The 16,974-nt window shown below is 40.4% G+C and overlaps 1 protein-coding gene across 1 annotated transcript in view; it reads right to left on the bottom strand.

Moving 5' to 3' along the window:
• SLC38A4 (solute carrier family 38, member 4) overlaps positions 1-16,723 on the bottom strand; it is a 21,717-nt gene extending 4,994 nt beyond the window's left edge. Inside the window, exons 1-13 of the mRNA XM_010180433.1 lie at positions 16,648-16,723; positions 12,367-12,597; positions 11,417-11,507; positions 10,100-10,215; positions 6,983-7,056; positions 6,762-6,854; positions 5,063-5,144; positions 4,889-4,971; positions 4,734-4,792; positions 4,061-4,339; positions 3,863-3,942; positions 2,673-2,773; positions 1,583-1,707 (exon numbers count right to left, since the gene is read on the bottom strand). Coding sequence (XP_010178735.1) covers positions 1,583-1,707; positions 2,673-2,773; positions 3,863-3,942; positions 4,061-4,339; positions 4,734-4,792; positions 4,889-4,971; positions 5,063-5,144; positions 6,762-6,854; positions 6,983-7,056; positions 10,100-10,215; positions 11,417-11,507; positions 12,367-12,485 — 1,302 coding nt within the window. The 5' untranslated portion in view covers positions 12,486-12,597; positions 16,648-16,723. The remainder of the gene's footprint in view (positions 1-1,582; positions 1,708-2,672; positions 2,774-3,862; positions 3,943-4,060; positions 4,340-4,733; positions 4,793-4,888; positions 4,972-5,062; positions 5,145-6,761; positions 6,855-6,982; positions 7,057-10,099; positions 10,216-11,416; positions 11,508-12,366; positions 12,598-16,647) is intronic.
• Positions 16,724-16,974: the final 251 nt, after the last annotated feature.

Genomic DNA, 16,974 nt, shown 5'->3' with positions numbered 1-16,974 from the left:
TCCTGCTGTGACATTGTCCTTAAAATGAAGCTATCAAAGTGAAGTTTTATAGTGACTAATTACATAGGTCTATATTTAATTCTATGTTTAGCAATGCAGTGATTTTTTTTTTAAGAATAAATCCCAGCTACTTTAGGAAAATACAAATGTGATTGTTAACAAAAAGGTAGCTGATACAGCTATACTGCTTATCTGGAGTAATTAGATCTGGTGAGCTGGCTGTCCTGATAGTCTGTATAAAATTGTTTGATATGCTGGCTTACAAGCAAATGATATTTTCTCGGGAGTTCTTTAATAGAGCAGTTGGTGCTGTGGTATGTATCTGCTAAGCCTTTGCACACTATTCAGATATAAAAATGATAATACAGAAAGCTAAAAATGCAAAATGCTAGTCTAACAGATAGAGGCTTTTGCAGTGCCCCTAGCTTGTTTTCCTATGAAAAGCGATCAGTTAGTTAAGACTAATTTAAGCATTTAGTCACTGGTTTAAAGATGACATTTAAGGCAGAGCACCAGAGTGCTCTGTAAGCTAGATGGAATGATCCCCCTGACTGCTTTATAACAGAACATTTTTTTTGTAGACAATCTTGAATGGTGATGCCAGCTCTTCGTTATTCGTCAGCAAGCCTGGAAACAGGACCTATGCAGATCTCGTGTTTGCATTCTGGACAACTGAGCAATAGGAGCCTGGGGTTACTGCTCTCATCAGAGGGGAACACTGTGGTGTGACGCAGATTGGTGGGAAGCTGCAGGCAGTATGATGCTGAGCTCCTATGTGCCATACAAATGGCATGCCAGCCTCCCATAACTCACTGACTAGGATCAACTCTTTTCTCCTTTGCTGTGTAGCAGCTCAGGGAAGGCATGAGGAACAGTCCTGTGCATTCAGGCACCTGGAGGGCTGCTCTTCAGGTGGGCATTGGTCCCTGAGGAGGGTCAGTCTCTCTGCATAGTGGTTAGTTTAACTGTGCCTTTCTGTCTCTGCTACTGTGAATATTGTATTTTTCCTCATGAACAGCACCTAGAGTATCCAAACTTTGTTAGATGTGGCTGGGTTTTGACTGCATCTGTTTTTCTGGCTCTTAGCTTCCTTCCCTGTCCATAGACGCAAGTCCATACAACATGCATGAGGCTGTTACCTCTCTACCTTGGCAGCCAAGCCTGGCAGTCCAGCACAGTACGTGGCCTGGGCTGCACATGTCTTTCTTGAGTTTGGATGCTACAGTAGGTGCCTGAGTCTGTATTAGGAAATCTTGTTAGTGGTTTCAGTACATCCCCAAGTCTTCAGTACTTACACTGCTGCTCTGTTAAACATAGTACAGAGAGAGCCAGAGACAGGGCAGTTGTTCCTGATTTATTTCTGATTTATTTATAAAGACTGATTTATTTCAGTCTTTCAAAGTTTGCAACCCTAACTATCTAAGGTGCTTGCTCTGGTCAAACTGCGTATGAAAAAATGAACTCTCCCAAATAAAAAGTTAGGCTCACTTTTCTTCAGTGTTAAAGTCTGCCTATGCTAAGTACATACAGTCAGCATATAGTGGCTAAGCCAGTTTTCAGCTTCAACAGATGTGTTACATACAGGGAAAAGGACAAGAGGCACAGTCAGGGTGACAGCCACCAGCACTGCCAGGCGAACTGATAGCAAGAGAGTGTCGAAGGTATACACTTTGGTGTACGTATGGAGTAGCTCATCTTCAACTTCTCCTACGAAAAGGAAACAGAAAGGAGTTAAATCACTTAAGCGACATTGGCACATGCAAACGGATCTTTATACTGCAGCCAGATAAGATTAGCTCTGGCCCAGCTGCTGTCACCAGATACGTTAGGGACTAGGCATGAAAGAGGAATTTTCCCAGCATGACCAATACAAGTACATCATTCAGAGATGGGTAGTATGAGGGTAATAGCTCTGAGGTGATGCTTTGTGCTCCAGTATCTCAAACGACTTTCTCAAAGTCATTAATTGGATGTGAAACTTGAGGTAAAAATAATTTCTCTCATATGAAATAGGAAACAACTGACTGAATTGGGAACAGATCCCTCAACCTTCACTCTTGACAGAGCTTTCTTGCCCCAGCGATAGAGTGCGGATTGTGTTGTGTCATTCACTTCTCTACTGTAACAGAGGAGCTAACGAGGTAAAAAGAAGTGGTGTTTGCATAAAATGGTCTGCTAATACAGGAGCTACTCTGTTTACCTACCGGTTAGTCTAGCTCATCCATATTTTTTTACACTAGAATGATTTGCACCTGTTTTTCATTATAGGTGAAGCTGAATTAGCGTCAGAACCAGGGTGGGTAGCACTTAATAGTGTCATGTAAAACTGTTGAGCACTAGAGTATTTTTAGTGTGGTCACTCTTGGCCTTTGCCAAGAGCCACATTTACAGTAGCTTGTTGTCTGAGTTCACAAAACCAAGAGATGCACAACTTGTCCCCCTAGTAGGTGCCCCTATGTCTCTCATGAGTGAGGAACTTGTGGCTGAACAGCTTGATAAGTCCCACCGCTTATTTAGGAGGTTAGACACCATGTATTATGTTTGAATAATGCTGACACCTGGATTCAGGCCCACAGAAAGTAGATGAGCACTTGAGCCTTGGTGTAATATATCTATCTCGCCAGCTTTAACACGAGAGAGAAAATTCTGCAGAGAACAGGGCTTTGACCTACCATAGAAGGTGAGATATCCAAAGAGGGCAGCCAGAAGATACATGATAAGCATGCCAGTGATGGAGATGTTTGAGACATTCTGCATCCGCTTTCGGGAACGACTGAAGTAGGAGAGAAAGAGAGTAACAGTGCTATTCTTATATAAAGTCTCTATTTGTACAAGAAGAACTCCGAAGAGCTATAGCTCCACTGACACCCCTCACTGGCTAGTAAATTCATAGCAACTATAGTACTTATACAGAGCTCTTTTCTTGAAGCTTCGCAGCTCTATGCAGAACAGCACAGACTTATTTTTATTGCTTACATAGTGATAATATATAAATGTGTCATGTTATTTTGTACATCATTATTTATATACTATGAATCTGAAACCGTGCATTCTAAATAAAATATGGTGTGGCTAAAATTACAGAGCTGGTAATAATAATAGACAAGAGCTTTCAGCCAGTTCTAGATGAACATACCCTTATATCTACATAGGGCTGTTCTGCAAGTTCAAGAATGTCCTGTAAGTCAAATAGTTTCTTTAGAAATCCTTTGGTTAAAGATTTGGTGTAAGCAAATCTTCAACATATAGGACCTAGAAGCTGGCTCCCAAGGAATCTGAGAACATTTATTTCTTCTGAGGTTAAACATGCTGAAATATGAAGTTATGGATCTTGGCCTCCTTGAGTTTTGCAGCAAAACGTCCTGTAATGTAATTCTTGCTGTTGAACAAATGCATTTTCTAAGCTCTTCCCAACAGACAACTCTGTACTGATTTAAGCAAGCGTATTTGATTTTTGATAAGCAAAATAGTCTGGGTTAAGAGCTTATGTAAGACACTCAAAACAATGGCATCTCAAGAAACTTCAAGCAGCACCTGACCCAGACCCAGGACTCATTAAGCTATTTTTAGAAACTGGAACTATCTGTTTCAGTGCAACCAAGTTCCCCTGTACATATCACATAATTCAAAGGACTGTCCTGATTCCTCCTTTCCAAAGTAAGTATTGATCAATGTGGCTATCTGAACAGTGGTTTTCTGTCACCAGAATCTATTAGATCAAAGCAGGGCCGGTATCTGCTTACTATAGAACACAATAAATCATTAGCGTGTCGGTGTCTACACATCACCAGTCAAGGCAGAAGACATAGAAAATTATTTCTATGGTTAACTGGAAGTATGGGACAAAATTTAAGAACCTTACTCTTTCAGTTCAGTGTATATTGGTAGCACTTCAGGGTGGCATACGAATGCAAATGCCAGGATGGGTATTGCATAGGCAGTCTGTAAAATAAAGCTCCCATTAGTAAGAATGGTCACTGCTGTATCTCTGACTTTTGGCAGGCAGCAGTTTAGCTGTGGTACAATTGCCTAAAGAGAAATTAGACAGAACCTCCCTTACCCGTGAGTTGAACACAAAGTATTTTGGCTGACACATGTCACTACTGTCGCTGTGTGCTTCATATTCTACACCACTTTTGGGGGAGGTATCTTTTGGGTCTTCAAGGCCTGGCAAGTGCCCAGCTGTGTTGTCCATCATGAAATTCACACCAGAGCTGAGAGACTCATTTGGTAACATGACCAGGTGCATTGGCACTGTGCTGTTGGTGGCTGTCCAGTTTTCAACCCCATGGTCCATGGTGGGGAGAGGACAGGGTATTTGGGATTTCTTGAAGATTACCTACAAAAGAGTAGACCATGTTATCAGAAGAGTATCACCACAGGAGGTTACACTTGCATCCATGATATGGCAACAGAAATAAAAACAGGCATACAGGCAAGAGAGAAAAAAGAGTAGGAGCAAGAAACCAAGTGCTATCCCTTCTGCTTCTCCTGCAGATATTTGTTGTTACTCTGCCTCTGCTGTTGTCCTGCTTTATTTTTTTTTATTCTTAAGTGCTGTATTTTAGGCTGATCTTTTTTATTCTGGCTTCATCCAGTGACAGGCTTGTTGATTTTATTCACTTGCAAGTGCTATTCTAACATCCACATTAAACTGTCATGGTAAGAAATACAGTAGCACTGCACAGTTTCCAGGCTTTATATTTGCTTAGAGACAATACCCAGTCACCTACCACACTGACAAAGAAAACCATACAGGTCAGTGAAAATCCACTCGTATAACCAAGATAACCTGTGAAGCAAGAAAAAGAACATGTAGTTCAGATACATAAAAAATTACAATCCTAATGGAAATAAGAAATGAGTTTAAGTGGGGCATTAATCTTACCTAAACTTTTTAAAAGGGAGAGTGGAAGAATAATCACAACTGTTACGAGTATGACGAGGTAGTTCCCATTTAGGTACCATTCTCTAAAGAGGAGCCATAAAAAATAACAGTCATTATCATTGACATCAAAATGAAAAAATAAATCTGAGGTTGAGGTTGGGCAAAGGTACCTACCCAGAACTCTCCTCAAGTTTCATAAATGCTCTGATGACTTCAGGAAGTTCATATTTAATAATAAAGAGGTAGCTTGACATTGCTGAAAAAACAAACCACACACCATCAGAGAAAACAAAGTAGTTCCAAGAAAAATAATTTGTTTTAAAAAGCATTAATGCTGCATGAAAAACATATTGATCTACGAAACTAGTTTTTGCTAAAATAGAGAAATAAGTTTTGTTCAAGTAACAGTGTGAATAAATAGATGTTACTTTCCCTTGATACTGTTATGAGCATGTGCTGAATGATGTCTAGCATTAAGTATTAGAATACAATACAGTTATTACTGAATTAACAACATGGTCAAGTCACTGTTCTGATGAAATTTACAGTCTCAATTTTTCCTTTTGATTTTCTGTTGTAAATGTTGGTTTTCCAATGGACAGTGTCCATCCACGTTCTGTAGTAACTTTAGTTGTTACTGCCTCTAAAGATCTTTATCTACCTTATCACTTCTATTTTCAGCTCTCTTCCAATACTCTACTCAATATATAGATACAAAGATATCAAGTTATGAAGACTCCTGATGGAAGGGTGGACTTCTATACATCTCATTTAAATGTACTGCCAGAAGGTATGCTTTTTTCTGCTATTTTATGTTGGCCACAGAGAGGTCTCTGAAGACCTATGCATCAATCTAGACAAGAGGTTGAAAATAACTGAACTAGACGAACAGCTATTCCTCTCTAACAGGAAAGGATGCTTCCTTCCTGAATTCAACCACTTTTGATGTCCAGGATTGAGAAAGGAAAGGAAGACTGTGGAATAGGGACTTCTATGAACAAAATCTCTTGCATTAGAGACACATGAATCACCTCTCTCTGGGAAGCAAAATTGTTGATGGAGATTTGCAAAACATACCAAGTTCCAAGAGAGAGATCACAAAGAAATCTACATATATTTAATAGACCAATGATGCATTTAATGTATATTTCAACTATCTCTCCTTAAGAAATCTGTGAAAAATTACCAGCTCCCCTGAGCTTTCAGATATGGCGTTCTCCAGTCTCCTAAAAGGCTTCTTCCAGGGTAGTAAAGGAAATAAGCTATGTTGCATGAAGACACAGTCCTGCCCCTACTGCTTACATTGGTAAGTAAACAGCCTCCTGTTCTGAGAACATCCTGTTCTGGATGTTGCATGATAGATATTTCACAGGAAGTATCTGTGTGGAACAATACTTTCAAAATCACTATTTAACACTCAACATCTTAGATCACAACCCAACTGTCATTTCAAGGAGAGAACTCATCTAGAAAACAAACTACTGAATAGACTTTCTGTTATGGAGAAGTCAGAACTGTGAGCTTTTCCTTTTAGGTGAGATTCATCTTTTATATGTTGAAGCAGATGATGTCTAGTCTAAGCTGTACTTAATGAAGAGAAATGGCCAACTCTTTGAGAACAGTCAGCCAAGCCATTTTAGCCACCACTGAAGGCTCTTCACTGGTCATGGAGAGATCCCAGGCAACCAGATACTGAAGCATCAGATAGCTGAAACAAGAAAATATTAATTCCTCCTGCCCTTCCTTAATACAGTGTATAACGTACCTGGCTCATCTCTGATGGCTTTTAGCCTGACAGAGGAGAGAAAGCACTTATGTTGTGTAGAAAGCATCAGAAGTTAGGAAACATTTTTCTAAAAACTTTGCCAGTTACCTCCAATGTTCTGCATTGTAACTGAAATGAAAACAGCACACTTCCCAGGCCAGCCAAATGCCTTTTCTCCCAGTTTTTCATATATTAGTGATCCTGAAAAATAACCCAAAAGCAAAAAAGAAACATGGACCACTGCATTGGACACACTTCATGAATTGCATTCAAAGGTAAAACGCATGCATGTAGTAGGGACTCAGACAGTCACAGCCTGATCCTCATACCTCCTTCTTTTGATATCTTCAGTAAGAGGTGGACCGAGTAGAGTGACAGTATCGCTACGCTGAGCAGCAGAACTCTGCAAGGCAAACAGAACATCAGAGACACTCAGTTAATTTGAATGTATGCTTGCTCATTCTCATGAAGTGCAATGTATCATTAGTTTTCATCAAGTTTGTGCCTTAGACTCCCAGTGTTAGATGCAAAGATAAGTATCAAATGTGTCTTATTTGTAAGTGTAGTTGCACCTTATACACTCCAGAAATCCCTCAAGACTTGTATAAGTCCAAGTAGGTGCCAATGTTTTGTTATTCCACAAGGTCAGAATCTTTTAACTTAACAAGACCCTACTAAAGTAAACAGATTTCTGTGCGAAAGTCAGGTCTCCAATCTCTTACCTTCTCACTGGCCTCTCATTTTAATCTCTCTCCTCAGACATATTAAAAAAAACCCCAAACCATGACTGTGACAACTTCACTGACAGCTCCTGGCTGGTCACTACTTTTGAGTTCTGCCATGTCATCATGAAATTGTGGAGTTTAGCTTGAGATGCTCGCTTAGCAAAGTACATTAGAAATCTTACATAATGCTAAAATGTGGCATGACACTGGAAAACCTGCTCTTGGAGCACTTGCCGCATACATTTCTAGCCTGGTCTGCTTGAAGGTACTGGTGCCTGAATTCGTTAATTCTGATTACTGCCATGTTCCTTCCACACGACATTTGCATCCTATGTGATTTCAGCTGTCTGGGTCTTGCAAACTGTTGGTGAAAAATGTAGTTTTGCATGACATTTTCAGGGCACGACACCATGGGCAGTGTATTTTATTACCATAACCATCTTGTCATCAGCCTGCACAAGTGTTGGTGCAGAAAGGTATGCGATGATAACATGACATAGCTGGAAACACTGATGTGCCTTATGCCATGGCTGAACAGGAGGCTGTGCCCACACCTTCTACTCCACTGAACACACTGTTTGGTGTAGATATGGGAAACACTGACAGCCAAGTACGGAAATGAGTTATAGTCTACAAGGAAACATAGGCTCTGGGGCCAGGTGATGGCCACCAGATAATCACTTTTCTCTCAAGCTTATTTCTCCAAGAGAGACAGACAACACTACAGACCTGATGTAAGCAGGGTTATCTCTCATGCTATGGGCTTATGCAGTATAGTAAGGGGAGGCTGTGTCTGAGCTTGCAGTGTATCCTGCCAAGATGGCATCCTTCTTGATCGGGGCACCCATGCAGCAGCTATTCAGAAGCGTAGTGTCTGTATCCTGACATATGAGGTGTGATAAACCACAGCCATCCTGGTTGAACTTGCTAGATCATGTCAGACAGTGGAAGAGATGGTTTAGTGTGTGCTGTGTGCCATTGCACTACCTCTGCAGGAGAGGAGGATGCAATGGGAACTGCTGGAGAGCTTCCGACTTTTAGGAGCCCTCCTTCTGCCTTCATCCTGTAGAACATCTTCCAGCACAAGAGCACTTGGGCAACATGAGAACAGTAAATTACAAAAATTTAGACAGAGTTGCCAGTATAATCTAAATTAGAATTAATGTCCAGTCATTTCCATTTAGTAGACAGGACTTTTATGTCCTGCTAATGCTAACATCATGACCTGTGAAAACAGGAACATTTGGCAAGTGAATGCATGCCACGGGGTTAACAACATCCCCACATAGTTTTGTATTTTTAAATTAAGCTCCTTCCTCTACTAGAAGGGAGAATGTTCTCATGCAGAAAGTATGGAGGTATGACAGAAAAGAAAATAAGCTGCAGGGTAGAGACATGCTTTGGTTTTTGCTGTATAAGAATCCATAGGGTTGCTGTAGAATTACCCCTTGCTTTGCATTGCCAACAGAGCTAATGTCATTAAGCTCATATCAGATTTTTAACCACCTATGTGAATGAACAGAGCCTTAAAAAAAAGATATTAAAAAGTATTTTTTTTCTCCTAGTGAGTCTTGATATACCAGTTTTCTTTACAGTGATAATTTATGTCCATAGTTGTTAGTACAAGTGCTCATAGAAAGCTGGAGGAAAAACCCCTATATTTTTCAGACTCTAATGCTGTCAATTTTAGAACCAGGTTCCATTTTTGTATCTGCAAATACTATATGTAAACCATTTGAGCACAGGTGCTGGGAAGCACTTATCCAGAACAGCATTTGCATCTACCATTAATTTTCAGCTTAAAATTTCTACTGGCAAAACAGGAGGTGTTTCTTAGCAACTGGAAGCTACATGTAGCATTTCAAATGCTGTTGCTGTCGTAGTTACCCAATCTCCAGAAGAAAGAAGCTGTATAAAGACAGCCATGCAACCTGATTTAAAGGCTTGTTAGATTTCAGTAATGTAAAACAATGGCCTATTGTCATACAGTACTGTCATCCTTTATCCTGGCCTCATGGGGGATCAAAATTAAGGCTTCACTTAAAATTAAAACCAGTTATTAAAAAGAGAAAAACAGTCCTTTTTTTGGTACAATCTCTTTTATTTTACAAGGTTAGCCATAAATTAAAAAAACGTCACTTGACTCTCTGTTACTGTCTATCAAAAGTCATTTTGTATAGATACTGTATGTCAGCCACATACCATTGCCGTCATCTGTGCACATTGAGTACAAATAGACTTGAGGGAGCAACATTAAATCTGAATAAATCTGTGAATGCCCTTGCATTCAAAGCATGCTGCTATTTCAGACTTATATTGAATACTCTTGTTCCATTTCTACATAGTGATTAGATAGTTGAGATGATGTAAATATATACTTCATGGGTGATTTATTTCCTTTGTTGTATTCCTACACTGAACCAGCAAGATTGCTGTTGTTATTTTAGGATCAGTATACTGTTCTTCCCCTCTGGTTTTTAACTGCACAGAATCAGTTCACAGTTGTGTTCCTGATACAAAACAGGGCTAAACAAAAAAAAAAAAAAAGTGTTTTGTCAGCAGTGGATGGTTCCTTGCAGTGCAGCTAAAATGTTTTCATTACAGATGATCTTAGTAAACTTGTCAGCTAACAACACATGCTTAACATACCCCTCTAACCACAAGAACTTTAGCTCTAGCTCACTGCTTATATTCTATTTGCTTTTCTTTCTATATACTTACACGAAAAAGATAATTCCTGTGTTGGCCATGGCATAGGAGAGCCCTAAGATGCCACTGCCCATAATGGCGTTGCTGAGGTTGAATGAGGACATTCCAAAGGAAGCTCTACCCCGGTGCTGTTGGGAGCAAGAACAGAAAATGGCAATTAATTTGCATTTCACTGAGCATAACAGACTAATTATCCTCATTGCTGGTGTTCCCTGTATTGCTCTCTTGATCCTTAGAGGTGGAGCCTTGCCAAGGTTCCAGAGCCCACAGGTATGTGCCACCATAATAAGTCTCTTTTGCCCCGAAAGCCAGCTGTGCTGGTAGAAGTTTGCCTCTTCCCGCTCTCCCTTTGTCTTGGTGGGAAGGAGGAGTCACCAACAGGTGACTGAGGTGACATAGCCACAACTGACTGTGTTGGCCAGCCTCTGTAGAAATGCATATTTTTACCAAACAGACTGCCCAATTAATGATTTAAAAAATTCAGATAGTTTTTAAATTAATCCAACTGGTTATTGAATTTTTGTCCAAGTAGTATGTGCTTCTCTTTTTGAGGAAATAAAAGTGTGTTTGGAGGAGAAAAGGAGGAAGTGCTGTGCAGTTTGGGATGGAGGCAGGAGAGTAGGAGAGGACAAAAATCTAGGAGAGGGGGGATGCTGTGTGAGGGAGTCACACCTGCCACAAAATGGATAGGGAAGGTGGGGTGCATGGCTTTTAATTTTAGCTTGCAATCACAAATAATATTTTTTGTTTTATTTGAACAATCCTAATAAAACCTGTAACATGACTAAGAAAACAATTCCTTCTTTTGCGTCACATTCAGAAAAGCTTTGAATAAAGTTAAATCCTGAGCAGAGAGATACCCACATGCACACCCCAGGAACCACTACTGTGCTTCCATTTACACATGTGGTTGTGGATGGGGATTCATTTACACTGCTGTAGTAAACAAATACAAGCATGCACACCCTAAGGCCCAGCTCTACCTTGATGTAGGAGTAACAGAGTTTCTTTATACCAAAACTCCTGTGAGAAATATGGATGCAGACCCACCCCTGGCTGAACATCTCGAGTGAGATGACAAGGGTGCTACTGGAGTCCAAGTGTGATCTGAGGAATTTTTCTGATTACTTTTGAAGGAAAGACCCAGTTTTACTTGCAAGACAAACAAAAGGGTTTGCTGAGCTAACTGTTAGAAAATGTGTTTGCTCTTCCAAAGCCAAGATTATGCTGATCAAGCTCCAGGGTAATTTTGTTTACTGAAACTTTTGGAAAAATATTCAGGTCAATCAGATTTACTTTGGTATTACTCTTAAAACGAATAAAACTTACATATTCTTCTTTATATTCTTCCAATTTCTTTTTACCCAGGTATCCATTTGTAAGGAACTTCTGACTTTCTGCATCCTCACTAGCAAATGGACTGAACACAAAGAAAAATAAGAAAATAATTGATACAGCTTATGACACACATTATGTTCAAGCACTGCCTTTTGTTGTTAGCATTGCCTTTGCCGTTGTTCAAGCATTGCCTTTGCCGTTGCAATGAATATTTAAAAATCTTTCAGAAAAAACCCTCTCTTCTCCTGTAAGATTCTCATGTCCAATGGCCAGTTTAAGAGATCTTTGCTTTGCTTTGGAATTTAGTTTTAAAACCAGTAACTTTCAAATTATATCTGATTGCAGATGTTGGAAAGTAACAGTTCCTTACTGCCAGCAATGTGCTGAAGCTGAGCACGTACTTCACATCTGAGGAACAAAGTGCCCTGTTGGTGATACTTGCCGGGGGTTCAGCAAGCTGAAAGCCGGAGGCTGACGGCTTTTTTGAGGTGTCTTTCTCAGGCCACCCAGGTGCTGGTGCTATGGTGGGTCCTGCTGGAAATGCCTGAGTGTGGGCTGTCCCCTGCAGGAGCACTGAGCTGCTGCTCTCCATACCCTGCCCTGGAAAGGTTCCCCCTCTCAGCGCACTCAGATTGCATTGCCCTGAGGACATACTAATTTACATGCGCACTAGGAGTAGTTGGAAATTGCCAAGCAGGTGCTGTGGGCTGGGAGCCTGCAGAGGTCACTCCAGGTGGTGGCCAGAGAGGGGGACCTGAGTTGCCCTTGCTGTGCTCAGCACAGCATCTTCCATGGCGCAGAGCTGGTGCTGTGGGAAAATGCTACCAAAACAATCACACTGATTTCATTTTGTTACCTAGGAAATGTTTTGAGTTCCAGATACCATTAGTGAAGCTTGTTTTTTGATTATTGCTTTCTAGCCTTCCCATTTAAATGCTTACCTTCTAATTGCAGCCTTTTCTGAATCAACCAGCTCTGTGTAGTTGTCTTCCAGGCTTTCCCCACTGTTGCTCTGTTCATCGAGTTCGATGTTGACTTTTTGCAGCTCCATGCGATCCATTAAAGCGGACAGCGCTTTCCAGCACACACACTCCCTCCTTCAGGGTAAACAGGGCTGCGCTGTCTGCTTGCTGGTCCTCTCTACCATGCGGGGACTGCCAGAACACTCTGTTCTGCAAACAAAACACAACAGAACTCATTAGAGTTTTCCTCAAATTAGATAAATCAGTGTGAATCGTTGGGTTTGTATTTGTGCTTTGTAATAGCATGAAGCAAAAAAATGGTTGCAGACTGGGAAAATTCTGGGCAGCATAATGTCCCTTTATACACCAGCACTTGGCCCTTCTGTCTCCCTTCAAATGGTAAAGGATGCCACTGGATGCAAAGTGGATGTCCAGCATCTGGCAAAATGACAAAGATGGAAGAAAATAATTTCTTGAACTGCAGCATTTGAACTTCTAAAGGATGGTGATGCAGAAGTGCTTGCTGTTAGAAGTGAAGGAAGCATATCAGGGTCTTCCTGCCACTGCTTCGAAACATACAAATTCTTAAGGGAAGTGCTTGATGTTTTGAATTGTGTGTTGTAAGATCAATGTCACAAGTTTAAATGTTCTGAAGAGCTGTCCCTTTCATTGGCATCTGACAGAGGTGAGCATCTCTCTATGATCACTCTTCTGGTAATTACAAAGAGCAATTCTGATACAGTAGTTTTTGATTTTTAGTATATCTTTGTTTAATTCTTATTTGTCCCACAACTAGAAGCTCTGTCTCACACAGGATTATAACATGGATATAAGACTATCTTTATATTTGTTAGAAGAAAATCTTGCATTTAGAAATCAAATGAATAAATGCTCAACATATTTCTATATGACCAAAGGAAGCTGTATAGACCAAAGTTACAAACAGGACTTTACCTCCAGAATTTCAGCAGCTTTATGTTACGGTCTCATCTGCAAATACACATTTACATTCATTTTCCAATTCCCAGATTCAAGAGAAAACCACTGTGCAAGAAATGTTGTAGTTTTACAATATTTTTTCCTTCCCAAAGATATTCCTTGACATAACTCATATCTCCCTTTTGCAGCTGAAGAGACAAAGGGGCACACGAGTGAAGGGAGAGAGCATAGACTGGGCAGCACATGGCTGGCACACATGGGGCCAGAGCTGCAGATTCCTGGCACTTAACCTGCCCCCTTGCAACCATCCATTACATTTTTCATAAATCTCACATGCCAAATGCAGGTCAGCACTGTGTGGTATCAATATCAGAAAACACTGCAATGAGTAATTTCTCTGTCTGGCCTTTTGTGACACTGAACCTGCAATTATTTAACAGCCTTTTTCCTGGTTTTGCGTCTATGGATGTATATAGGTCCTCGCTCCTCTGCTACTGATCACATGCTATTCTTAAGAACATCTACAAATGTATTTATAATAGCAAAATGCTAGCGTGCCTGTACTTAAAATGTAAATGTAAACTTTATATGCCAATTCTGGAGGCTAAAACTGACCCCAGACCAGAAATTAGTCAGCTTTCTTGCTTCTTACTAAAAACAGTCACCCAGACCAGACAGCTGAAAAGGAAAAGCAATATCCCAGTGCATTAGGAGATTTCCTACAGAGAGAGAGGCTGTGTTTACTCCTTTCTGCTGCCATGCTGGGAGTGTGGGTGAGGGGACAAGTGACTCAGGCACCGAGGCAGAGCCACCGGCACTTGCATTCCAGTGGCCGAGGGGGTCTGCCCACCTGGGACAGGAATAACTCCAGGAGACAACAAAGTAATAAAAAAATCCCCACCATGGAGCCTTCTCAACTGTGGTTTCATTCACAGAACCATCTCCAAACACAGATGCTGTCTTGTCTGACGAGCAGAGTCCTTTCAACCAGTGATGCTTATTTTTAATTTGTGGTCTAAAAGTCAGGCAGACAATTCTGAGTGCACTTAGTCCTGCTCTGGTAAAGGCTAAAATCTCTGCTGTGCACACTGCTTAATGCTTGTCAGAGAAACATCTTTTCCAGAAGTGGCAGGCCAAAAAACACAGATCTTCAAAGAGTTGAGAAACAGAGGAAAAGTAATTAAAAAGAAAAATGCCAGGAGTTAAGTTACACAGAGGTTAGGTTGAGGAAGAAAGTCTGTGCAGCACAGCAAACACAATTTGGAAAGGGGAGCAAAATTGACTGAAAATATATACTACAGCATAAGAATCATCTGGACGTTGTCCTGTCAAACATTTACACAAGTAATCTGATTTATGGGTGTCATCCTGAGAGGCTGAGTAATTACTGCATTAAGCAGTGATTTGATGTTTTAATTTGATTTGATGTTTTTATTTGTGAATTCCTAAATGTCTTCTGCTGAAGGTGCAAAGCCTCCAGTGGCAAAATTAAATTTGTTGAGAACCTGGTTTCTTGCAGTTCTGACTTTTTAGGAAGCAGTTGGTTAAGCTCAAGGGGTCTGCAAACCACGAGTTGAAAGCCAATGGTATAAATATGGGCAGGATGAGACCCATGAAATTGGCTCGGTGTTAGATTTGAATCTGGCAATCACTAACAACTGTAACTACAATGCATGGCCAACAGAAACTGGAAAGGCTGGTCTTTAGTTGGTGGAAATCCATTTCTTCAGGTTCCTAATGCTGTAGGTACTGAAGGATTCGGGTTTGGGAGGATGTTGAGTTACTAGTAGTGCATGCTCCCCATGAGTAACGTAGAAGAGGCAATGCTGAGGAGGAAATGGGACAGGGACACAGCCCTGTGTCTCTTGGGTCGTTGCTCCACTTGAGAGATAATGTTCTGAAAAAAAGGGATGCGCTACTAGGCTCTGTTTTAAATAAAGTGCTGGCTACAGCTGTCATGCCCAAGCCCACTGCCAGGGCTGGTAGGTGGGTGCTCAGATGCACCCCTCCAGAGGTTTGTGCCAGCTGGACCTCAGCTTCTGGGTTGCAGCCAGGCACCAGGGCAGCGACAACGTGACAGGGCACGGCCACCAGGGTCAGGCAGCCCTGGGTCCTGCCAGAAGGCTAGTACATGATATTAGAGGAGAAATAGCAAAGCCCATTCACTTTATCTTCCCTGGAGTTTGGTGCTTTTTGCTTCAGAGTTCTGAATTGGGTACTTAAACTCTGTTTCAAGCATCCATACCCATCGTGACCTGCCTGGCTTCCATTCCTTACAGAGGAATTTTGTAGGTTTGGAAGTAACCAAAAAGGTCTCAACTTCTTTTTCCTTCCCTTTAGTTAAAATCAATAACATTCCCCCTTCTGTTTACATACAAGAAAAATCTTTTAGCTCTCCAGTGTTTCTTTAACTTGACTTTAATATGGCAATGATTTTGCTGCCACCATGACACTTGGCTGAACAGAAAAGATTTTTCTTAAAGTATGGCATTAAAATGTGGATATTGTTTGCAAGTTTCACATATTATTAGAGGGAAGCTATTTATCCCTATAAAGCTAGTTTTCTCTTCAGGTATAAGTTGCTTTTCTATGTCATTTATTAAATAACAGCTTTCAGAAATTACTCAGAAAAGTATAAAATTTTTGGCATCTGATTTCACAATGTTATTGATTTCTGGCCAGTCTTCAGTTCAGACATTAAGAGAATGGACAACCATCAGGCAAATAATGCCAGGTCACAGATATGACTAACAGTTTAATGGATTTTGCAGTATCAAGATTTGTAAGCTCCACTATGGTATCTGATTTAGCAGATTTAGTTGGATTCTTCATCTTCATGACAGTGAATTTTTAATATTATTTTCTGTGCAGCTATTTCAAAATAAAACAAGTGTTGTCACTGTGAAATAAACAATTAAAACGCAAAGCCTGCTTTCACACATTCATTTATCAATAGAAATGTTTGCCAAGAACCTTGAAAAAAAATTCTCAGAAGTTAGCCAAAGACTGCAAAGAAAAGCAAGCATTCATTTCCTAATTGCCTGGTCAATTTTAAACATCTTTTACTGCTTCTCTGTTTGCTTAGGCTTTGATTTGCTGTACAAAAAAAAAAAAGGAAAAAACCTAAACTTCATTCCTGAAGAAATACCAAAGATACTTGCCAACAAAATTTATCATGCCAGTAAATCTCAAGAAGCCTATCCTTCACATTACACTTATATTTACAGATTAATTAAATTTCTAATTCTCAGTTTTTGAAGATGTGGCCAATGTCTAAAATACATTGATCAAACATTGTAAAGAAAAAAGTTTTAGGTTTACCTCTGAGTCAAGCAGGTTTTCTTGCTTCCTTGCTAAGTGAATTACACCTTTTAGGAATTGCACCTGTAATGAAAAGTTTGCTCATGTGCAACCTAGAGCAGTTGGACAGTGATTTAAAGACAAATGGGAGTGTATCAGATAAACCAATCAACAGCTGCTACACCCCAGCAACTCCCTTTGACAAACTTGCGTCAGCTCTTTTTAAAAAAAAGGGGAAAAAAAAAAGTAAATCAGTTTATTGGAGCACACTGAGGGTAAACATCTCAGTTGTTAGAGTTATTTGCTCTCTGAGCTTAGCGCTATTACAAAATGCATATCCACAGAATG

The sequence above is a fragment of the Mesitornis unicolor genome, unplaced genomic scaffold, assembly GCF_000695765.1.
Source record: "Mesitornis unicolor isolate BGI_N332 unplaced genomic scaffold, ASM69576v1 scaffold8163, whole genome shotgun sequence".
Taxonomy (NCBI): Eukaryota; Metazoa; Chordata; class Aves; order Mesitornithiformes; family Mesitornithidae; genus Mesitornis; species Mesitornis unicolor.
This window is presented reverse-complemented; position numbering and strand designations above follow the sequence as displayed.